The sequence below is a fragment of the Sander vitreus genome, chromosome 10, assembly GCF_031162955.1.
Source record: "Sander vitreus isolate 19-12246 chromosome 10, sanVit1, whole genome shotgun sequence".
In the NCBI taxonomy this organism is placed as follows: Eukaryota; Metazoa; Chordata; class Actinopteri; order Perciformes; family Percidae; genus Sander; species Sander vitreus.
Genome location: NC_135864.1, coordinates 10,575,338 through 10,600,313, shown reverse-complemented (window position 1 = coordinate 10,600,313; position 24,976 = coordinate 10,575,338). Strand labels below are relative to the sequence as shown.

The following is a 24,976-nucleotide window of genomic DNA, read 5'->3' as shown; positions in this document are numbered from 1 at the left end:
ATTATACTTAAAGATGTAATGTTCGAAATAGGTTTATTGAAAACAATTTTTCATTTATAATTCTAAAGAAGGTTAAAATGATAATGGTTGGTTTGCAACAATGCAACACAATTCATGTCAATGACACAGATCTTCCATGTTTTTACTCATTAATACAATAAACAGACATTTACGTTTGCCATTTCTTATTTTATAATTTCTAAAAGTTGTACAGGAAAAAAGTAAAGGAGTAAGGGAGAATTGGGACTTGATAAAGACTACTTTAAATATGTTATGCCAATATAAAACACTTGCTTGTATCAGTTATATTTTCTGATGTATAGATTGATGAAAAGCAGTTAAGGAACAGGAAACAGGTGGATCATTGCCAGCAGCACACTTCAGTTCTCTGCCTTTGTAGCTGACACGTGCTTGTGTCTTTACAGTCTAGCAGTGACAGTTCCCTATATTATTTAATACAGTATTGTGACTGAGTTTAAAAGAGTACGTTTACTTTTGTCCAAATATGATCAAAGAATTTGGAGGTGAAACTGCTTACTGATTTACCTTGAGGCGGCATAAATGTATCTACTGTCCCAAACTGTTAATAATGCTGTAACTCTAATTATAACATTTAGGGGTTCTCTGAGGCAAAGTTGCAAATCAAAGAGGCAAGACTGCTTTGTGGCAAGATTTTTTTTTTCTTCATCAATGTGATGAAGTATCTTAATTTGTCAGGTATTTTTAATTAGCTGAATTGGCCAACAGACATTCCTGTCTGGTTACTTTATCATTTGATTTTCCATAAAATGGTACTATATCACAATATATAGCACTATTAAAGTAACATTTTATTAAAGTTTGATGAAAAATGATTTGAAAATATCCTTTCAAAACCAAAATGAAGGACATATACATATTAACCAAAAGTATGGCCCTGAATCATATGTAACATTTCTCTTATCTAGAAGCCAAAGATCTTTTGCACAGTTGACAACTGGGTTTCCTCCTCTTGCTATTGAAGTTGGCAGTAAAAAAATATTAATAAATTTTTTTGACATGGTCTGAATATCTGATTAATATCTGGAGCTGGCTCCAGTGAATTTGAGATATCCTATGAGCCCATGTGCGCTGGGCATAATTATAAACATGACACAATAATACAAACTTAAGTCATTCATTATACCCATAATGCTTCAATAAATTACATATGCCAGCCTGTGTGAAAGAATTGTATCAATATTGGCCACTTGTATACAGCAGTAGTAGAGACCTCATTTAGTCTGCATTGATCTGAACAGAGCAGTTGGTGAAAACTAGTGTGCAGGATGGCAGCAGGACAGCCAGTGAGCGACGCAAACTTGGAATGGGATCGTTCATGTCTAGTGTCTTGTTCTCATCATTGCCGTTATCTCCACCTGCAGCTTCCTCATTGTCCTGCTCTTCTCCACCACCAGCACCACCACCCTCCCCCTCCACTACTGGTGGACACTGCCGAGGCTGGAAGATTACGTCCAAAAACTCCAGCTGGCGGAGCCCACGGAGCATCCTGCAACTCCGTACTATCTGCATCTCGCTGAGCGTGCAGGCCCATAGGCACAGACACTTCAGGTCCTTCAGCCGGCTGGCACAAAGCAAACCTGGCCCAACCTCCTTACCCCCAAGACTCAGCTCCTCCAGTCCGAGCCATCCTGCCCCTAGCCCGAGGGAGGCCATCTGTAACTGGTAGCCTTGCCGCCCAGTGATGCCTATTTCCAGAAACTTTAGCCTGGAAAGCCCTTCCACACCACAGACGCCGTCCTTAGCAGCACTGCTCCTGAGCCCGTTTGCCGTCACACGAAAGGTGTCACGCAGCTCCAAACGACTGAGCCGCTCCCATGATGTCAGACTCTGCAGATGCTGGTCCGTGAAAGAGGGCACGTTGTTAAGAACTAACCTCCCAATACCAATCCCTGATGGAGAGCCAAGGCCTTTTCCTTTCCGATCCCTTCCTTGCTGTTGAGCACCAACACTGGATGTGGCTTCAGCTCTTTCTTGGGAACAAGCAGGTGAAGTAAGAGTCTGGTTGAAAAATTCACGAGGTAGCTCACACCCACGCAGCTCCAACACCTGCAAAGATGGAGGTAGGAGCTGGCAACTGGGCAGGCTTCGCAGGTCTGCGTGCAGAAGATAGAGCTTACTCAGGCGAGGGCACCTTGTGGACAAAGCTTTAAGCCAAGACTCAGAGAGAAAGGTGCCCCCTCGGGCAGAAAGCAGCAAACCACGTAACCGTAGGCACCTTAGTCCACAACCTAGGTACTGACGTAGCAGGAGCCAAAGTATGCGGGATGTCACCTAACACACAATGGACAGTCCATGACATGTGTGTGTGTGTGTGTGTGTGTGTGTGTGTGGGGGGGGGGATGAGGGGTCAGAAGAAAAATGATTTCTGTCAGTTATTACATAGATATACAGAACCAATATGTAAAAGCATTTACATCAACAGGGGCTTATGGCAAGAGAAGCACATTTAATACACAAAGGCCATTTAAAGTACTTTACATAATGCATTGAAATTATTGAAAAGGAAATACAGCATAAAACATTGAGATTTAAATTAAAATGTTAGAAACCATTTCAAAAGAAATTCAAAAGATGAATCACAGAAATAATAGAAGATAGGTAAAGGTGTGCAAGGTGCATAATGACGAGTTCAGTCAAAGGTGGTGGAGAACTTCAAAGTTTTGCTTCTATCTATAGTCAAATTCAGTTTCTTCTGGAAATTTGTTCCAGCTCTGTGGAGCAAAGTAACTAAATGCTGCTTCTCCATGTTTAGTCTGGACTCTGGGAACAGTCAGCAGACTGATACCAGATGACCTGAGAGGCCAAGTGGTTTCATATGGTAAAGACATTTAGAGATGCATTTTATGTATCTGTACTTTAACTTGTATTATATGAAACACTGGAAGCCAGTGCAGAGTATTGGAGTAATGTGTTCAATAGTCTTCATTCTTCAAGAGGCTCTTGTATTGTACTAAGATCATTTTCAATGAAATGGCTCCACAAAACCTGCAGATATTCGAGTGTATGGATGATCACATCAAGATCAATTCTTGATGCACATAAATTTGCTTACTTTGTCTGAAAAGCCTGAAAAAAGGCAATATTGATTATTTTAGCAGCAGCATTTTTTATGAACAAAAAGATTTTTTTCTAAAGACCTAAGAAATGAATATGTGGACACATATGTCATGCCTGGACATTACTCCTTTGTTTCTTTGATGTGTCAAAGTTTAACCCTGAGATCCTGATGGCACCAAGTTTCCTGACTTGGTTTTTAGTTCACAGACCCTCTGCCTTTCCTCTTTATCGCCAAACTTTACTACGTAAAGTCATTGCTTTTGGGGTTAATGGTACATATGATTTCCATGTATTAGCAATCGTATGTGTTGAGGGGCTATTTAATCAGATTGCATGTTGTGGCTATGTCCCCCAAATAAAATAAACACTAACGTTACACTGTATGAAAGGATCAATTAAAAGAATAAGCGTGTAGCCACATTACCAGTTCTTACCCCTTTCCATGCTGTCAGATCGACAAACCTCCACAGTCGTTGGTCTTTAACAAGGCGTTTCCATCTCTTACACACTCTGAAAAACACCGTAAAATACAACAAATAACTTCCTCATGTGACGTGAGTAACAACAAAGGCTAAGCTGAGTTCCACAAGACGAATAACTGGTAAAATACAGTCAGCAAAGTGAAATTCCCCTTACCTTCCGGCTCTGACGAGCTCTCGCACGCTCAAATACGACAACACATCAATTAAAATGTTTTCTGGAAAGTAGTCCAGCATGTTACAGGCTTTAAATTCATCCATTTTGTAAACAGAACTATTTAACCCTCGGACACGGACTGATATCCCGACGCACACAGGTTGCGCCTACATCAGCAATCCCCAGGAAACAGCAGCCTATTGACTGTAGGACCCATTGGACCGAGCGGCAGTTTGCCGATCAAATAAAATATGCATCTTTATGCTCAACATAGCGTGTCTCGGTTAAAAGAAGTCTTGCTTTCTGTATACACCTCCAATTTATGACAGTAGAGCACAACAGCATTTCCCTCAAAAGCAAAGCGTTTTTATAAAAGCGGTTCCTGCCGCCCTGCGGTTACCGAAAGAATTTCTGCACGGTGAACTCTGGCCGGCAGAGCAGGAACTGTGCACGTTCACGTGAGCGGCAACCGCTTAAACCCGCTTCCCCTCTGCCGCCTTCCCCAAATTGAAATGACTAGAGGCGGCGATTTACCGCGCGGCGGTGTGAAACTCCCTTTAGGTGATCAGTCCAGTGCGCCTGCGTGGTTTACCGGACAAGATGGCGACCAGCAATGGTGGAGGAATGGAAGTGGATGGGGCAGGCGAGTATTTCTCACTTATCTCATACTTTCTGCCTGATATTTACATGTATATGTATGCAGATTGTCTCACGTGTCGTATATTTATGTTAAGAGTGGCCGTAATTGGTGAATTAGTGGTGTCAAAGGTGGTAAGTAGCGAGCTTGCTGACATAAGCGGGTTAACGTACACGGTTCTGTTAGAAAGCTGTCAACAAATTCATCACTTTGGAGGTTTGAGTTAGTATTATTATTATATTTTACTGCTCTCTTATTGGAGTTTGCATTAGGAATGTAAACCTTAGTCTGCCAGCTGAGGCAGGTTTGACCCATACTGACTACCTATGACAACAACCCAATCTCAAATTAGGGCTTGTCCTGGACGTCCGCTGTCCATGTGATGAACCAATGTATCGGTCTATCTCTATCGTTCATTATTTAATATTCAAATATTTCATTTCATTTATTATAACAAAACATAAACATAACCTTAACAGAGCAATATAAATAATAACAGAATATACAAGGGAGGCCCAATGCCTAAAAGGCTTATCAGTGGTCTCCGCAAGTTATAATGCAGTTTAGGTCCTAAATACTTTGCAGAAAATTGAGTGAGGTGACTGTCTCAATTTAATTTTAAAATTTATCAAAAAATATTTCCAGCAGTTTGTCATTGAATAACTATCAAACATAGCAACAAAACACAAATTAAGGGCATCATGTTTTTAAGTTCTATAATAGTAGTATAAGTAATAATAAGTCAAAGATATTAGCTTTAAACACATCACTGACAGCCTTACATTATCAAATATTTGTGATTGTGAGTTGAGCCAATTGATACTGGATTTTTCAGGCCAATGTTCGGATAAGACTATATCGGTCTATATATATATTTTTTTTTTTTTATAATATCTGTAATGAGCTAATATCAGCCTGCCGGTTTATTGGTCTGGCTCTATTGTTATATTGTGTTGGCTTCAAACATGCATCACTGAATCCCTACTTGTCATTTTGGCAAATGTTTGTGGTTGTAGTTTTTAACAACTATCTTCATTTATTTCAGTTGTGTATATTATTGAGAAATGGGATTATGTTTCCTGATTAACAGCTCAATCTCTACAAACTGTCAGGAAATTGTGAAAAATGTGCTTAACAACATCCAAGAGCCCAAGGTGACATCCTCAAATTGCTTGTTTTGTTTGACCAATAACCCAATAGTTGCTATAGTGTTAAAGGCTCTCTTGTTTGTGTCTCTGTGTGACTTCAGCCAGCCCCAGTGTTATGGCTGCAGGGGTCACCGGAAGCGTTTCTGTGGCCTTACACCCTCTGGTTATCCTCAACATATCCGACCACTGGATACGCATCCGCTCACAAGAGGGACGACCAATGCAGGGTATGTATGACAATGCTATGCAAGAAAGATGGCACGTAAGCAGTAACATAATGTACAGTTTGTCTCATATTCAGGGGAGTTATTCTTTAACTGAGTGTAATGAAACGGGTTATTATATATTATTGTGTTTTTTTTCCACCTGCGTAGTGATTGGTGCCCTAATTGGGAAGCAGGAGGGGAGAAACATCGAGGTGATGAACTCCTTTGAGTTGCTGTCTCACACCATAGATGATCGGGTGCATATTGACAAGGAGTACTACTACATCAAGGAGGAACAATGTAAGTGGTTTTTGTGAAGGGCAAGAATACTAGCCTGGATGCCAGCCGAACTTAGCCCCGCCCACAACATTTGAGGTCGGGAAGTTCGGTCTGGACTTGATCCGTTGTGGAGCAACTATGCTCGAACAGAGCTGTTCGAACCAATCAAATTGTCAGGGCGGGCTTTATACGATGATGGACAGATGATCAATAGTAACGTCTCTCTCACATACACACACACACACACACACACACACACACACACAGCCCCTCCCCTCCGTGCACACCGCGTCCACCACAAATTGCTTTCTAATCTGTGGGAAACGCTGAATTTGTTTACATCGCGTCTGATGTAGACGATATCGACAGCACAGTAATTTTAAAAGAGGAACAGAGAACCGTGATCACGTATGTATACACATTGCCACACCCGTCCGCACGACACGGAAACTGACGCCTCTGCCTTTGCTCTGTCGAAGCCTGCCTTTGACTTGCAGCTTCTGTGACGTCTGTGTTCGTTGCTCTGATTGGTTGTAGGTCTATCCAATTGAGTGCAGAAACATCTTCTTTCCTGGTTTGGTTGAAACACGCCCCATATTCACAGCCCAATGGAGCAGTATCAGACTCACATTCTGACTAGAATCTGAGTATGATGACGTCAGGCTACAAGAATACAGCAGTTTCTCCTTTTATGACTGTTTTTTATGAAATGCAGTGCCGCCAGAATATTGTAGCCAGGTATAAGAATACTGAAGAAAAGTTACTCGCCTTCTTCGCCCTGCTTGTAACCCTCCAAATCCTTTTTAAGACATATTAGTGTCAGATTGCTTCACCAAGGGATAGCAATATTAGATTTAGTTATTGATAAATGATTATTCATTAGTAGTCAAAGGTAGAGCTGGGCAATATGGAGAAAATCAAATATCGCAATATCGATATAATGGTGATTATTGTAGGGTTGACTATTGGTGCTTTCACAAAATATTTACACAATGAGATTTTTGATAAATAATCATCAGTAATGTGGATACAATGACTAAGTGGGTAAAGGCAAATAATAGCAGCTAGAACAGTCTGGTAAGTTCAGAAAATGACATCACTTTACTGTAATGCAGCCTTTTAAACCAGGAAAAGGCAACACTTGTCATATTACGATATCCAAAATTTAAGTCAATATCTGGCCTTTAAATATCAATATCTGATACTGATATATTGCCCAGCCCTAGTCAACAGTGGTTAATACACAAAATCATGTGCTTGCTGTAGTTTTATTTTGTAATATTTCCTTTTGTCTCTCAGTCAAACAGGTCTTTAAAGAGATGGAGTTCTTGGGCTGGTACACCACAGGTGGCCCCCCTGACGCATCTGACATCCACATTCACAAGCAGGTAGGCAAAAGTTAAAGGGGCCGTATGTAAAGCAGAAGATGAAGATCATTACTTCTCTCAGATCCTCACTCACTGAGTCAGCGACAGGTGGAAACCGCACACAGCTAGTTTAAAACTCAAAGCAAGGCTGTCCTGCATTGACCAAGATTGATCAGTTACCTGAGCTACAACTTTTACTTTGAAAGCAAATAACAGAGCAGTAGCATTAATATTGCAGAGATTCTGACATGTTTTGTTAATGATTCACATTCAACCAATACAGAAATTGTGTTTACTGATTTACAATTCAACGTCAACTTTCAAAAACAACATGCAGTGCCATCATTATATTACAAGCAGGTGATTTTTAACTTGTATTTTGTTGTTGATAATACAAGTAAAATCCTCTTAAAGTCTGATAGTTATTTTAGATGTGTGCAGTACATTACGGTTCATTACATTTTAAGGTTATTCCCCTCTTCCCTGCCAGGTGTGTGAGATTATTGAGAGCCCTCTCTTCCTCAAGCTCAACCCAATGACCAAACACACCGATGTAAGTTCCTCTGCATTTTCACATCAAGAATGAGAAAACACCATGGTTGCATATTTAGATACAGCTGTTTTTAAACAATGTGTCATTTACTCCTTCAGCTTCCTGTTAGTGTTTATGAATCTGTGATTGACATCATCAATGGCGAGGTAATTTTTATATTTCATATCATCTACATATCCTTTCCTGCAGGAGTGACAGTTTCCCATAGAGATTTTTTTAGTTTTATCAGATTTTTTTGTGTGTGTGTTTTTAATCTAGGCTACTATGTTGTTTGCTGAGCTGACGTACACTCTTGCAACAGAGGAAGCAGAGAGAATCGGTGTTGACCACGTAGCTCGAATGACAGCCACAGGCACAGGAGAAAACTCGACAGGTAAGATTTAATGTTAAAGCAAGTGAGTTTACATGCACTCCAATGTTGCGTTAGCTGTAAGCCATTTGCCCTCATTTATTGTTTTTTAAAGGGGCGCTATCGCTTTTTGCTCGCAGGTTTCTCTATAGAGCTCCCCCTACAGCTTCGGAATAGATATTTGGCAACACTGTGTAAAAACTCGCTCGGTCAGTCTGCCGTTTCGCCAGCCAAAAGTTGCAAGGGTGTTTTTTTCCGCTCAGGCGCTAGGGGGAAACGAGACGACCACCATTCAACCCGAAAAAAGTCATAACCATTCCAATGTTCAGTTAAGGTAAATTAAGCTAAACAAACTGCATAGTTCCCCTTTTAAGGTGGCTTTTATAAACTTATTTATATAACGGTAAGTTATAAAAGTCGATATCTCAGCTCTCATCTCAGATTATGATAAATCTGAAGTGGCTATTGAAGCAAGTATTAGCTAAAATAGTTTCTTACAGTTAGGATTAGTTCAATTTCAGTAGCAACGTAACTTCTTTGTACTGCATATTTGTGAGTAGAATATGGAGAGACTGCATTCAAAATTAAAGATTAAAAAGACAGACCTAGTAGAGCAGCCGCAGATTAGTGTTAGCTCCAGGCTGTAATGGACTATCTTGTTTTCAAGATGTACTTATTAACATAATCTCCTGTACACAAGACTAATTATGGCAGGTATTTAGGATGCAAGTCTTATTATTCAATGCGTGTTCAATTTTCTGCCATATGCGTACTGGTACCAGTTATTTATACTATAAAGATATTATTGTAACTACAACACGCAGAATTAATAATTCTAAGATAGAAAATATCTAAATCGTTGGAGTTAATGTGTGAAGGGAATACTTCTTTTCAATTTCGTAATTCTGAAGCAGATCACAGGCTCTCTTATCACTTGCAAATTAGTCATTAGAATTCCAGATGCTGCCACACATTACATTCTAGATTTGTAGAGATGTCTCATAAAAAAGCAATTCAATAACACCGTAGATAATAGGGCTGAAATGATTCCTCGAATAATTTGATTACAAAAAATCCTCGATGCAAAATGATTTGCCTCGAAGCTTCGTTAAATCAATGTTACCAACGTTGTATTGCTGACGGACGGTGTTTCCACACGGATCATTATTATTGTCGCACACCAGACGCTGCTAAGTCTGCGGGCGGCACATGCCAGAGCGTAAATAGTGAGGGGCTAAGAGAAGAGACAGGTTGGAGAAAACAACAGAAAGTGTCCAGAGTTTGGAATCAGTTCAAACGTATTTAAAACGAAAATCCTGTACAGTGTGTCTACTGAAAAACCGAATTAGCTTACCACAATAATAGCACGACGTCAGTGCTTCAGCATCTCAACAGAAAACATTTCTCATCCATTCCACGAAGCGGACCCGTCAAAAGTAAATCACGGAGTTGTATGGACGATGAAACTACACCAAACACAACAACTATCAAAAACAAAGACAAGAAAATACATAGCAGTGACCACAATTTGATCTAAAGAACCGACTTGTTGACTATCCCGTCGGAGAAACAGCTGATTGTTGCGCACCACTCTCTCTCACTCTCTCTTCATGGAGAAACAGCTGATCAACGATCTACTAGCACAAGTGTAACAGAGCTCAATCTATTTTAATTTATATATTATATATAAATTAAAATAGATTGAGTATAATATTTACATATACATATATTTACATATAGGCCTATAGATCAGTCTCAGGATGAAACTTGTAGTTCTGAAAGTTAAGTTGCACAACTTAAGGTAATGTTTATGTATGTTTAATGTAGGCCTTAGTGTGAGGTTGATGTCATTTCAGAAAATGTTTTCTTTAAACATTTTACAACGTAATATGGCACTTAAATGCACTTCATATGTTTACTTTTTTGAGAGATGATATTGTAAGCAATGTAGGCAACAAAAATGTAGCTTTTTCTGAAAATTTAACCAACCTATTGTTTATTATTGCTCTTCAATAAAACAAAAGTATTTCTTATCCGATAAATCAATGGAATAATCGGTAGAATACTCGATTACTAAAATAATCGATAGCTGCAGCCCTAGTAGATAATATGCACACACACACACAGCAGGCATACACACTAGGGGTGCAAGCTATATTGACTCAATATCGTTATCGCAATATATCGAAAGTGTTATTTTAGTAATAAGTATGCAATATTTAGTTTATTTTGTGGAGGGCTGCGTCCCGTCCGTTGGCTGTGTGGCTTAGTTGTGTTTGATTTAGAGCCCGCTTGAAACGCTATGATGATCAGCATTTCATTGGCCAGTTACCGTGCCACTTGCACATGTTAGTGCATGTCAGCTCACGAGTCCACTACGTGACAAACCCTATGGAGCGTACTACGTGTGTATTTCGACAGAGTGACAGTGCAAGTGAAGAAACAGACAACGGAACGAATCGGAAAAGCGAAAGAAAAGTTCTCTCTGTCCTGTTCTCTTTATTTATTTTATACTGTACAACCAGTAAAACATTTCTGTAGACATGGTCCTTATTTATTTTATTCATGTTGTACCAGTCCAATATGACAGTCAGTTGAAATAAACCTTGTGTTGTAAGAAAACTTGTTTAATTTGTTATGAATCTATTTTGATGTTTTCCCGTAATTTTACATATGTTTAAAAATATCTAAATTAATATCAATATCGCAATATTCATAATCGATATCGCAAAATCACATTTTGTCAATATCGTGCAACCCTAATACACACAGAAAACAATGAAAAAACAATCAAATCAAATGTATTCTTTAAAGAAGATGGTTACAGTGCAACATTTAAAACAGCTGTCCTGTGACCGGACTTAAATTAGACCCAGTCATTAAAAATTCTAAATAGGTTTTAACTCTAATATTCTCTCTGTCTTCTCTGTTAGTTGCTGAACACCTTATAGTCCAGCACAGTGCGATAAAGATGCTCCACAGCCGGGTGAAGATCATTCTAGAGTATGTCAAAGCTGTGGAATCAGGTGAGAGGGCGATAGGGCCTTTTTAATGAAGCCATGAGAACAAAGAATGTGGTAATAAGTCTGGAAAACAGCTGTTCTTAGATTAGGTGTTTCCTTTTCCTCACTTTTACACCATTCAGGGAGGCCCCTCAGACACACCTCCATAATTACAAGCCCTTGTTTCATACTGTCTTGACAGCATAGTCTTATCTCACTGTTTTGATACACGATGCTTTAACTAGTTTTTTCTGTGTCCTGTCTGTCCGTACTGCAGGAGAGGTGCCCTTTAACCACGAGATCCTTCGAGAAGCGAATGCCCTGTGCCACAGATTGCCGGTCCTCAGCACCATAAAATTCAAAACGGACTTCTATGATGTAAGCAAGCTTTGTGTACCTTCATGTACAAAATCCTTAGTGATGTTTTTAACAAAATTACAAAAGGTAAGGCTGACATTAGTCACACATTCATGTTTTTCTTAACAAAATCCTGTGAAAAGGCTTAAACCAACATCTCTGAATACTGTGGTTTTCAGCCCAAAGTATGGGGCAATTATTGTCTTTGTAGGGTGGACACAGTTTGACGCATATGTTAAAAGAGTAGCATATTATGGGATAGTATGGGAGTAGCGGGTGGTGTTTGAGTGAGACAGCTGTTGCCGATTAGAGCAGATGAGAAATCAGCAGTAAAGTTGTCACAGGTTAGTTAATGTACAGGTTAGGTTTCAGTTAGTCCATGAATAAATGCTGCAGCTCACTGAAGTGAGCATTAACTTGGAGTGCTTTCCAACTGGAAAGCAGGAAAGTTAGCTTGCTCTGTTTTCCATAATTGCTTTTTATGACATGCTATACTATGACTTTTTAATGACATTTTTAGGACATACAATACTATGACTTTTTTAGGACACATTGTCTATGACTTGTTATGACATTTTTAGGACATGCTATACTGTTTCTTTATGACTTATTTCTTTTTAATGGCATACAATCCACCAGCCAAATGCTGCTAAAATATGCAATTGGCTGGTAGATTTGCTTCACTCACCAGCCAAAAAATCAATGTCAGTTTATTGAACTGCTGGTAAAATTTGAATATTCACTATCCATTTGGCTGGTGGACAAAAAAGTTAATTTTGAACCCTGGAAACAATACAGTGACATCATTTGTGACAAATGTATGACCTTCTATACAAGTCACTACTTGACTGATGTGGCTCATTTTTCCATCACACTTTATATCTCAATACTATTTGAATCTGCACATCAGACATAAACTCATACAAGTTAAAGTTTGGACTTGTTTTAATCAGTTTTTAGCAGACAGTCTTGTGTCACTCTGTGTTGTATTGCCTAGCCAGTGCTTTCTATAACTCTGCTTTTTTGACCCTGTAGCAATGTAATGATGTGGGCCTCATGGCCTACTTAGGCACCATCACCAAGACCTGCAACAGTATGAACCAGTTCATCAACAAGTTCAACGTCCTGTACGACAGACAGGGAATCGGCCGGAGGATGAGAGGACTCTTCTTTTGAGCTGGCAGAAAGACAAACGAGCACTGCAGTTTCTTTTTCTGTTTTTGTTTGTTTGTTTGTATTTTTGGTTAGCTAAAACAAATTCAACAGTAGTTTTCAAACCAGCTTACCATTTTTAACCACAAGTGTATCAAAAAGCACTTAATTACACCAATCGGTAAGAGATGTGTACAAAATCACTCAACTCTTTCTTGGTTATGCACAGAAATAAATCCACTGCACATGAACGTTATATTATTTTACCCCGTTTGTTTTATTGTTTCATGTTTCTTTATGTAATAAATGATCTGCTGATTTTTTTCATGGGACTTTGACTCCTCTTCTTTCTAAGTTTAGCTGATTGTCGACATTATCGTAACCTGGGGCCTAATCACAATACACTAATGAAAAATAAAAACTCATAGTATAGTATGTCATACAAAGGTCATAGTATAGTATGTCCTAAAATAATCAAAGTCATAGTATGTCCTAAAATAATCAGTCATAGTATAGTATGTCAAGAAGTCATAGTACTGTATGTCATAAAAAAGTCATAGTAAAGTATCATTAAAAAGTTATAGAATAGTATGTCTTAAAAAGTCATTCTAGTATAGTATAGTATAGTATAGAATTCTAGTAGTCAGTATAGTAAGTCATCAAAATCATAGTAAAGTATGTCATTAAAAAAATTATAGTATGTCATAAACAAATCGTGTATATTATAAAAAAGTCATAGTATAGTATGTCATTAAAAGTAATAAAAAGTCATAGTATAGTAAGTCATCAAAAGTCACAGTATAGTATGTACTAAAATAATCATAAAAAGTCATAGTATAGTATGTCATAAAAAGTCATTATGTAATAAAAAGTCATAGTATAGTGTCATTAAAAAGTCATAGTATAGTACGTCACAGAAAGTCATATTATAGTATGTCATAAAGAAGTCATATTACTGTATGTCATAAAAAAAATCATAGTATTGTATGTCTTAAAAAGTCATAGTATAGTAAGTCATCAAAATTCATAGTAAAGTATGTCATTAAAATGTCACAGTATAGTATGTACTAAAAATAATCATAATTAAAGCTGCAAGCAGCGTTGGACGGGCCTTCGTGCATCTGTGCGTGTCGGGGTTACTGACGGACGCCGCTCCTTGCATTTGCGCGGCACTCAGACACCGCAATCGTGCACTCTGCGTCGTCACCAATGAAAAGGGAACTCCCTGCTGAGTTCAATGATGTCGCTTCCTTTTTTCTCTCGAGGCATCGACAACACAGCTAACAGGTAAGGCTCTCCCTGTTAATACACGTGCTAGAAAGAGGTTTGCTAATGTTTTAAAGACCACGCCGAAATATTCACTGACATTCTGGTTCTGCTTCGGATGCCGTCAAGCGGGATCTCCGATCGTAATCAGTCCTTCACTGACCAATCAGCATTCATTAGCAGAATGCTAGTGTGTTATGGGCAACAATGACTCAACCTGTAAGAAATCGAAAGGACATAAGTACTCGTTCATTCAACTTTCGACCTATAATCCATGTTGAACTTGCAGAAACTACAATCAAATCTGAGATTTCTCAACGATGATCAAGCGAAAGAGACAAATTTAGCCTTCTAGCTCCATAGAGTCCCATTCATTTTGCACTGGACTGCGATCACCCCCAGTTGAATTCTGGTGGAACTGCAACCAAATTCGGTACAATGGGGCTTAATAGGGAGTGGGCTTTCCGTAGACTGGCTTTGGTTAGAGTGTTATGAATCATGAAACGTTTTGAACCAATTGGGCAATGTACACTCAAGTTACACCCACTTCCTGTTTCGATGGCCGCCACGGCCATGCCCTATGACGAAAAGTTTTTCTTTTAATAACTTTTCATCTTTAATGTCTTAAGATGGCACAGACCAAATTTGAAGTTGATCGGATGAAATCTCTAGGAGGAGTTCGTTAAAGTACGACGTGGAAATGGCCAAAATCAAACTAATCAATTTTCAATTCAAAATGCCGTACTTCCTGTTGGGTTTAGGGTATGGCTCCAATGACATTTTTTATACGTCGTGACATGTTACATATGTATACCAAGTTCTGTTAGTCTACGTTAAAAGTACTGCAGGGGCTCAATTCTTTAAGTTTTGAAGGGGGTGCTAGCGAGCCATTTTTGTGCGCCTATTCCCGAAACCCGTACAATACGTTAAAAATCTAAAAATCTCAGTGATTGGCAAAAAAGTACATTTTTTAAAAGTTACTACTGTATCCTTCAAAAAATATTTCATTGTTTTGTATTTATATCCCTCAGAAGACAATATTGGGCCGAATATTGGGCCAAATGCAAAGCAGAATATATCCTGGATTCGGTGCCAAGATTCGGCCGAATATTGGGTTCGGTAGGGTTTGGCCGGGTTCGGGATCGGGTTTGGACGGGTTCGGTAGGGGTTCCGCCGGGTTCAGGATTGGGGGTCGGGTTCGGTAGGGTTCGGTCGGGTTCGGCCGGGTTCGGGAGTCGGGTTTGGTCAGGTTCGGGCAAAGAACTTCAGCTCTAACTGAAGGTTGTGTTTGGTCAGGTTCGGTTGGGTTCGGTCAGGTTTGGTTCGGGTTCGATCGGGTTCGGGCCGGGTTCAGCCGGGTTCGGCCGGGTTCGGTCGGGTTTGGTCAGGTTCGGGCAAAGAACTTCAGCTCTAACTGAAGGTTGTGTTTGGTCAGGTTCGGTTGGGTTCGGTCAGGTTTGGTTCGGGTTCGATCGGGTTCGGGCCCGGGTTCAGCCGGGTTCGGCCGGGTTCGGTCGGGTTCGGCCGGGTTCGGGTCGGGTTCGGTCGGGTTCGAGTCGGGTTCGGTTGGGTTAGGCCGGGTTCGGGCCTGCGCTCCAGGTTGTGCGGTAAATGAGCGGTGAGGTGATGTATTTCGACAAGAATAAATATACACACATGTACATTCCATCTCCATCAGGAATAATGTAAAAAAGAGGGAATAGGAGATTCGGCCCAATATTCGGCCAGGATCGGGTTCGGCCAGATCGGTCAGGTTCGGCTGAGTTCGGAGTCGGGTTCGACCGGGTTCGAGGGTGGGTTTGGCCGGGTTTGGAGTCGGGTTCGGCCGGGTTCGGGGTCAGGTTCGGCCGGGTTCGGGTTGGGTTCGGCCGGGTTCGGGGTAGGGTTCGGCCGGGTTCGGGGTCGGGTTCGGGTTGGGTTCGGGGTAGGGTTCGGCCGGGTTCGGGCCGGGTTCGGCCGGGGTCGGGTTCGGTCGGGTTCGGTCGGGTTCGGGCCTGCGCGGTAAATAAGTGGTGAGGTGATGTATTTCGATTAGAATAGAATAGAATTCTTCACTGTCATTGTACAGGATACAATGAAATAGGATGGTATTCATGTTGGTGCTTTTTTTTAAATAAATGAAATAAGAATGTAAAAGCAATATTGTCCAGCTATTCCCTAAAAAAAATTTTTTTTAAAAGTGAATATTGTATCCTTAAAAAAAATGTCATTGTTTTGTATTTAAATCCATCAGAAGACAATAATAAATACACACACACACACTTAAATTATGTACATTCCATCTCCATCAGGAATAATGTAAAAAAAAGAGGGAATAGGAGATTCGGCCCAATATTCGGTCAGGGTCAGGTTCGGCCGGATTCGGCCGGGTTCGAGTCGGGTTCAGCCGGATTCGGGGTAGGGTTCGGTCGGGTTTGGGCCTACGCTCCGGGTTGCGTGGTAAATGAGCGGTGAGGTGATGTATTTCGATTAGAATAGAATATAATTCTTTACTGTCATTGTACAGGATACAATGAAATAGGATGGTATTCTTGTTGGTGCTTTTTTAAATAAATGAAATAGAATTAAAAAAAAATAAAAATAATAAAAAAAATAAGAATGTAAAAGCAATATTGTCCAGCTATTCCCTAAAAAAAGTTTATTTTTAAAAGTGAATATTGTATTCTTAAAAAAAATGTCATTGTTTTGTATTTAAATCCATCAGAAGACAAGAATAAATATACACACACTTAAATTATGTACATTCCATCTCCATCAGGAATAATGTAAAAAAAGAGGAATAGGAGATTCGGCCCAATATTCGGCCAGGGTCGGGTTCGGCCGGATTCGGTCGGGTTTGGCTGAGTTCGGGTCGGGTTCGGCCGGGTTCGGGAGTCAGGTTCGGCTGGGTTCGGGGTAGGGTTCGGCCGGGTTCGAGTCGGGTTCGGCCGGGTTCGAGTCGGGTTCGGTCGGGTTCGGGCCTGCGCTCCGGGTTGTGCGGTAAATGAGCGGTGAGGTGATGTATTTCAATTAGAATAGAACATAATTCTTTACTGTCATTGTACAGGATACAACGAAATAGGATGGTATTGTTGTTGGTGCTTTGCAAATAAATGAAATAGAATTTAAAAACAAAAAAAAATTAAAAAAAATAAGAATATAAAAGCAATATTGTCCAGCTATTCCCTAAAAAAAGTTTATTTTTAAAAGTGAATATTGTATCCTTAAAAAAAATTGTTTTGTATTTAAATCCATCAGAAGACAATAATAAATATACACACACACTTAAATTATGTACATTCCATCTCCATCAGGAATAATGTAAAAAAAGAGGGAATAGGAGATTCAGCCCAATTCGGCCTGGGTCGGGTTTGGCCGGATTCGGTTCGGTTCGGCTGAGTTCGAGTCGGGCTCGGGTTTGGCCGGGTTCGGGTTCGGGTTGGGTTCGGCCGGGTTTGGGGGTAGGGTTCGGGTTTGGTTCGGCCGGGTTCGGGGTCAGGTTCGGTCGGGTTCGGCTGAGTTCGGGAGTCGGGTTCAGCCGGGTTCGGGTTGGGTTCGGCCGGGTTCGGGAGTCGGGTTCGGCCGGGTTTGGGGTTGGGTTCGGCCGGGTTCGAGTAGGGTTCGGCCGGGTTCGGGAGTCGGGTTCGGGCCGGGTTTGGGTTGGGTTCGGGGTAGGGTTCGGCCGGGTTCGGGCCGGGTTCGGCCGGGTTCGGGTCGGGTTCGGTCGGGTTCGGTCGGGTTCGGGCCTGCGCTCCGGTTGCTTGTGTAAATAAGTGGTGAGGTGATGTATTTCGATTAGAATAGAATAGAATTCTTCACTGTCATTGTACAGGATACAATGAAATAGGATGGTATTCATGTTGGTGCTTTGCTTTTTTAAAAAGTGAATATTGTATCCTTAAAAAAATGTCATTGTTTTGTATTTAAATCCATCAGAAGACAATAATAAATACACACACACACACACACTTAAATTATGTACATTCCATCTCCGTCAGGAATAATGTAAAAAAGAGGGAATAGGAGATTCGGCCCAATATTCGGCCGGGTTCGGGGTAGGGTTCGGCTAGGTTCGGGCCGGGTTCGGTCGGGTTCGGCAGGGTTCGGGCCTGCGCTCCGGGTTGCGCGGTAAATTAGCGGTGAGGTGATGTATTTCAATTAGAATAGAACATAATTCTTTACTGTCATTGTAAAGGATACAACAAATTAGGATGGTATTCTTGTTGGTGCTTTGCAAATAAATGAAATAGAATTAAAAAAAATAAAAATAAAAAAATAAGAATGTAAAAGCAATATTGTCCAGCTATTCCCTAAAAAAAAGTAAATTTTTAAAAGTGAATATTGTATCCTTAAAAAAATTTCATTATTTTGTATTTAAATCCATCAGAAGACAATAATAAATATACACACACACTTAAATTATGTACATTCCATCTCCACCAGGAATAATGTAAAAAAGAGGGAATAGGAGATTCGGCCCAATATTCGGCCAGGGTCGGGTTTGGCCGGATTCGGTCGGGTTCGGCTGGGTTCGGGGTCGGGTTCTGCCGGGTTCGGTCGGGTTCGGCTGGGTTCGGGGTCCGCTGGGTTCGGGAGTCGGGTTCGGCCGGGTTCTGGTCGGGTTCGGCCGGGTTCGGGGTCGGGTTCGGCCAGGTTGGGGTCGAGTTCGGCCGGGTTCGGGGAAGGGTTCGGCCGGGTTTGGCCGGGTTCGGGCCGGGCTCGGCTGGGTTCGGGGTCGGGTTCGGCCGGGTTCGGGCCTGCGCTCCGGGTTGCGCGGTAAATGAGCGGTGAGGTGATGTATTTCGATTAGAATGGAATATAATTCTTTACTGTCATTGTACAGGATACAATGAAATAATATGGTGTAATAAATAAATAAATAAATAATATGTTCGGTCGGGTTCGGTCGTGTTCAGGGTTGGGTTCGGCCGGGTTCGGGTCGAGTTCGATTAGAATAGAATATAATTCTTTACTGTCATTGTACAGGATACAATGAAATAATATGGTGTAATAAATAAATAAATAAATAATATGTTCGGTCGGGTTCGGTCGTGTTCAGGGTTGGGTTCGGCCGGGTTCGGGGTCGAGTTCGATTAGAATAGAATATAATTCTTTACTGTCATTTACGGGGCAGGGGCACTTTGCTACGCACTGTAGCGGCTTCTCCAGCTTGCTGAACCGGCTTCTCCCTCCCTTCCCCGCCCGGGCCACATCGCTACCTGGATGTGTGATGGCTAGAAACGAAAAAAAAGGGGACATGCCGAATCTCTGAGCCACAGCCGAGCTGCGAGATTCTAGAATTGATTGTTTTTTTCGTCTGCTATTTCACCACTAAATTCATTTCTGAGACTTTTTTATGCGAGAAATTAACAGTGTACACTTTGAATATGGTCAGTTTTACAGAAATGTATGGCCAATTGCACATTAGCATTTGCATATGTTGTCGGACTTGGAAGCTCCAGTCTTAGGTGACAGCCAGCTTGCGGTGGCTGGGATCGCTGCTTACCGGTGGCCAGTAATACTCACAGCTCCCCCTGTCAGCTGGAAGTGGTTTCAGACCCTCCCACCAGCCGTTGGGCCACATTTGACATTGACCTTTTAAGATTCACCTTTTACATTTCGATTTAACATTAAGCTTTTCATTTAGAAGCGACAGGTGTCAATTTAAATGAGGAGGCGTGGCCCAACGGCTGGTGGGAGGGTCTGAAACCACTTCCAGCTGACAGGGGGAGCTGTGAGTATTACTGGCCACCGGTAAGCAAGCGATCCCAGCCACCGCAAGCTGGCTGTCACCTAAGACTGGAGCTTCCAAGTCCGACAACATATGCAAATGCAAATGTGCAATTGGCCATAAATTTTTGTAAAACTGACCATATTCAAAGTGTACACTGTTAATTTCTCGCATAAAAAAGTCTCAGAAATGAATTTAGTGGTGAAATAGCAGACGAAAAAAACAATCAATTCTAGAATCTCGCAGCTCGGCTGTGGCTCAGAGATTCGGCATGTCCCCTTTTTTTCGTCTAGCCATCACACATCCAGGTAGCGATGTGGCCCGGGCGGGGAAGGGAGGGAGGAAGCCGGTTCAGCAAGCTGGAGAAGCCGCTACAGTGCGTAGCGAAGTGCCCCGGCCCCGGGCAAGGGAAAGGAGGAAGGGAGGGAGGAAGCCGGTTCAGCCTGCTGGAGAAGCCGCTGCAGCGCGTAGCAGCCTGTCTCCTTACCTTGCCCGGGGCCGGGGCACATCGCTACGCGCTCTAGCGGCAATGATGCCGAATCTCTAGATGAGCCGCAGCTCAGCCTCGCATGATTAAACCGCGCTTACAGTTAAAGTTGTGGGGAAATGAGTGGTGAAATAGCAGACGGAAATTGTAAAAGGTTTCCTGTTGTTGCCTGCTGCTACTACGGCAAACTCCCGATCTAGACTCTAGAATTGATTGTTTTTTTCGTCTGCTATTTCACCACTATATTCATTTCTGAGACAGTTTTATGCGAGAAATTAACTGTGTACAGTTTGAATATGGGCAGTTTTTAAAAAATTGACGGCCAATTGCACATTTTCTCCGATATGTTGTCGGATGCCGTTGGGCCACGCCTCCTCATTTAAATTGACACCTGTCACTTCTAAATGAAAAGCTTAATGTTGAATCGAAATGTAAAAGGTGAATCTTAAAATGTCAATGTCAAATGTAAAACGTAAAATTCAAAAGATAAAATGTCAAATTGAAAATTGAAAATTATAAAGGGGAAAGGCTAAAATAAAATAATTTCTTTTTTTCGATTTGACATTTTAATTTAAGTATTTCCATTTAAGCTTTTACATTTCACATTTAATTATGGCATGATTTTTCCTAGTTCCGTAGTAAAATAATACTATTTTTAATTTGATCTTGCTTCGTTTTCTCTTTGGACTTTCAATTTGAATTATGAATAAATATATCCTCCATAGGACAGGCCCTCGCGCCTTTGTGCGTGTCGGGGTTACTGGCGGACGCCACTCCTTGCGATCGTGCATTTGCGCAGCACTCAGACACTGCAAATCGTCACCAATGAAAAGGGAATTCCCTGCTGAGTTCATTGATACCACACCCAAGACTCTACGTCATACAGTTCATTAGCTGTGAGAGGGGGCGTGGCCAAAGCATAGAGGGCGGCCTAAACCATCACCAAAGAATAAGGAACTATCTGCTGAGTTCAATGATACCTCACAGAAGGGTCTACCTTAAATGGTTAAAATGTTATGAAAGGAGGCGTGGCCTGAGTAAGTGGGCGTGGTTAAAGTATAGGGGCAGCTCAGTATCACATGTAGACCACACATTATAAGTTTCATGTAAATCGGATGATGTTTGTCATATACGGCGCATTACCTGTTGCCAGCGGGGGGCGCTATGATCAAAAGTTAATTTTGGCCTGTAGATGTCCTCAGGCCTGGACCCTTGTCAATCGTGAGAAATTTTGGGCAGATACGAAAACGTACACTCAAGTTACAACAACTTCTTTGTTCATCGCTAAACACTCAAAATGGCCGCCACGCCACAGCCATGCTCTATGACGAAAAGGTTTTCTTTTAATAACTTTTCATCTTTAATGTCTTAAGATGGCACAAACCAAATTTGAAGTTGATCGGATGAAATCTCTAGGAGGAGTTTGTTAAAGTACGTCATGTGGAAATGGCCAAAATCGCACTAATTTAGAACTTTCAATAATTTTTTTTTATTTATTTACTTATTTTTTAAGTTTTGTAGGGGGCGCTAGCGAGCCATTTTTGTGCGCCTATTCCCGAAACCCTTAAAATACGTAAATTTTCACCAGACTTGATGAGCCTGCCAATTTTGGTGAGTTTTTGAGTATGTTAAGCCCCTCAAAAAGGCAATTAATTTGCCGTAATAATAATTCCTTCAGTTTCAATTGGGCCTTCGCCGCTGTCGGCGCTCAGGCCCTAAAAAGTCATAGTATAGTATGTTGTAGAAAGTAATAGTATAGTATGTCATAAAAAGTCATATTATATTATGTCATAGAAAGTCATAGTATAGTGTCTTAAAAAAGTCATAGTATAGTATCTTTAAAAAAGTTATAAAAAAGTCGAAGTATAGTCTGTTGACAAAAGTCATGGTATACAATGTTGAAAAAAGTAAAAAAAAGTCATAGTATATGTCATAAAAAGTCATAATATAGTATGTCATTCAAAAGTCATAATATAGTATATCATTAAAAGTCATAGCATAGTAAGTAATAAAAAGTCAGTGCATAGTATGTCATAAAAAGGTCATAGTATAATATGTCATCAAAAGTTATAAAAAGTCATAGTATACTATGTCATAAAAAAGTTATATTATAGAATGTCATAAAAAGGTCATAGTATAGTATGTCATCAAAAGTCATAAAAAGTCATAGTATACTATGTCATAAAAAAGTTATATAATAGAATGTCATTAAAAGGTCATAGTATAGATTGTCATAAAAAAATCATGAAAAGTCATAGTATAGTTTGTCATAAAAAGTCATAAAAAGTCATAGTATAGTAAGTCATAAAGGGTCATAATATAGTATTTCATAAAAAGTCGTAGTATAGTATGTCATCAAAAGTCATAAAAAGTCATAGTATAGTATGTCATAAAAAGTCGTAGTATAGTATGTCATCAAAAGTCATAAAAAGTCATAGTATAGTATGTCATAAAAAGGTCATAGTATAGATTGTCATAAAAAAGTCACAGTATAGTATATCATAAAGGGTTTTAGTATAGAATGTCCTAGAAAACAAGTCATAGTATAGTATGTCATAAAAAAGGTTTTTCATAAAAGGTCAGTAAAAAGCTCCCACTTTGTTAGACAGTGAATAAATTGTGTTGAAGCAACCTTCCTGATATGTATTGTCAGCTAAACTAGCTAGCATTAGCCAACTTCATAGCATTTTTCAACTTAATTTCAGTTACCAGTAGTGGAATGTAACTAACCACATATAAATTCATATATTTTCATTTACAGTTTACTCAAGTAGCCCTCTGTACTTATTATGAGGTACTACTTTACTTGAGTATTTCAATTTTCTGCTGCTTTATACTTCTACTCCACTAGGGAATTATTGTACTTTCTACTGCACTACATCAATCTAACAGCTTTAGTTACTAGATTATTCAGATCAATACACAATATAATCAATAAAGGAATTATGATATTATTATATCAATAAGGCTTTACTGGTCCCCAGGGGGAACTTCACAAGTAGGCTACAATAAAAAAAGAGCTCTGACTTAACCAGATGCAACATTAAAGTGATGAGCATATGAATGCATCAATAATTATAATAGAAATAGAAATAGAATAGAATACAACTTTATTGTCCAGCTAAGGCCTCTCTTTGGTCTCACCCAAACAGATAAAAAAACATCAGATTACAGATTTAAAAAAAACATTGCCGGCCTATTATTAATATAATAATATAATATATATCATTCTGAAATGGGCCATTATGCATAATGAGTACTTTTACTATGTTTGTACTTTTATCTAAGTAAGATTGTCAATGCAGGACTACTTGTAACAGATCTAGTAAAACTGAGTAGTACAGTGTAGAAATCCTCTAAGTAAAAGATCTGAATACTTCTTCCACCACTGTGTCCCATTATTTTCTTTTCAGAATGAGAGAGTTTTATACGCAAATTAAGCCTTTTGGAGCATTTGGAGATTAGAATACAACGAGAAAATTTGTTTTGATAAACATTAGAGCTGTGCTATATATGTAAAGCGCCTTCCTTCTTAAAATTTAAAAAAATTGCATGCCAATCACTTCCTCTCTTTTGGGCTCAGCCTCTGGTGATTCAAATGTCTGTACACTCCCCTGGAATGCAGATTTCTTTTTCACTGTAATCCCACAGATAACACCTAACTTTAGCTTGGAGCAAATTCCTCACTTGTATATATTGAAAGATTTGAATCTGCACATCAGACAGAAACTTATAAAATTTAACATTTGGACTTGTTATAATCCGTTTTAGCAGACAGTCTCGCTCTGTGTTGTACTGCCAAACAAGTGCTTTCTATAACTGCATTTTATTTTCCCTTTAGCAATGTAATGATGTGGGCTTCATGGCCTACTTAGGCACCATCACCAAGACCTGCAAGAGTATGAACCAGTTCATCAACAAGTTCAATGTCCTGTACGTCAAACAGGGAATCGGCCAGAGGATGCGAGGACTCTTCTTATAAGCTGTCTGAAGCAGAGACACAAACAAGCAATGCAGTTTCTTTTTCTGTTTTTTTTTTTGTTGGTTTGTATGTATTATTGGTTAGCTAAAACAAAATTTACAGTAGCTTTTTAAAGCAGTTTACCATTTTTAAAAGTGTATCTAAAAGCACTTAATTACACTAGTCAGTACGAGATATGTACAGAATCCCTCAACTCTGTCTTGGGTATGCACAGAAATGAAATGAATCCACTGCTTATGAGCGTAACATTAATTTACCCCGTTTGTTTCATGTTTCTGTATGTTATAAATGATCTGCTGATGTTTTTCATGTGACTTTGACTCCTCTTCTTTCTAAGCTGTAAAATGGTAATTATAGTAACTGTCCACAACACACAGCTCAAAAATGTCAGACTATGTAATGAACCTATGAAAGTCAGCTATGTGTAGCTGCAGGTTTATTGTCAGGAGTGTTTGCAGTTAGCTCGTCTTTTGAAGTTGTGTTCCTGCTGTTCAGTTGCCTATGGAGGTTTGAACAGACAGGCAAACGTGGCAGGAAAAGAGGGGTAGAGGGAATTATAGCTCCAGAGTCATGGGTCTTACAGGAGTCAGCATTTTTATGGGTATTAAATGTACAGCGGAACCAGACCTAATGACCCTGCCCCCAGCCTGCAAGTTGGCACTGCTACTTCACACGTCTGCTTCTACCTGCCATGTGGCACTGGGAGGAGCAAACATTTTCTTTCCTTTCTGTCTTCTTGCACATTT

The 24,976-nt window shown here is 40.1% G+C and overlaps 2 protein-coding genes across 4 annotated transcripts; one reads left to right on the top strand and one right to left on the bottom strand.

Moving 5' to 3' along the window:
• Window positions 1-234: 234 nt before the first annotated feature.
• Window positions 235-4,190, bottom strand: LOC144524146 (F-box/LRR-repeat protein 12). Its single transcript, XM_078260192.1, has 3 exons — window positions 3,736-4,190; window positions 3,534-3,609; window positions 235-2,313 (listed from the first exon to the last, which is right to left on the bottom strand). The coding sequence occupies exons 1-3, from the start codon at window positions 3,837-3,839 to the stop codon at window positions 1,258-1,260; spliced, it is 1,236 nt and encodes a 411-aa protein (XP_078116318.1). The 5' UTR covers window positions 3,840-4,190; the 3' UTR covers window positions 235-1,257.
• An 85-nt stretch (window positions 4,191-4,275) lies between these two features.
• On the top strand, window positions 4,276-13,117 carry cops6 (COP9 signalosome subunit 6). 3 transcript variants are annotated; one of them, XM_078260195.1, is made up of 11 exons: window positions 4,332-4,378; window positions 5,463-5,526; window positions 5,622-5,747; window positions 5,895-6,026; window positions 7,305-7,393; window positions 7,863-7,925; window positions 8,024-8,071; window positions 8,184-8,298; window positions 11,208-11,300; window positions 11,554-11,654; window positions 12,669-13,117. In XM_078260195.1, the coding sequence occupies exons 3-11, from the start codon at window positions 5,636-5,638 to the stop codon at window positions 12,807-12,809; spliced, it is 894 nt and encodes a 297-aa protein (XP_078116321.1). In that variant the 5' UTR covers window positions 4,332-4,378; window positions 5,463-5,526; window positions 5,622-5,635; the 3' UTR covers window positions 12,810-13,117. The 3 variants fall into 3 exon arrangements, with proteins under 3 accessions (XP_078116319.1, XP_078116322.1, XP_078116321.1); XM_078260193.1 differs by lacking the exon at window positions 5,463-5,526 and having other exon boundaries at window positions 4,276-4,378; XM_078260196.1 differs by lacking the exons at window positions 5,463-5,526; window positions 11,208-11,300 and having other exon boundaries at window positions 4,276-4,378.
• The last annotated feature ends 11,859 nt before the right edge of the window (window positions 13,118-24,976 follow it).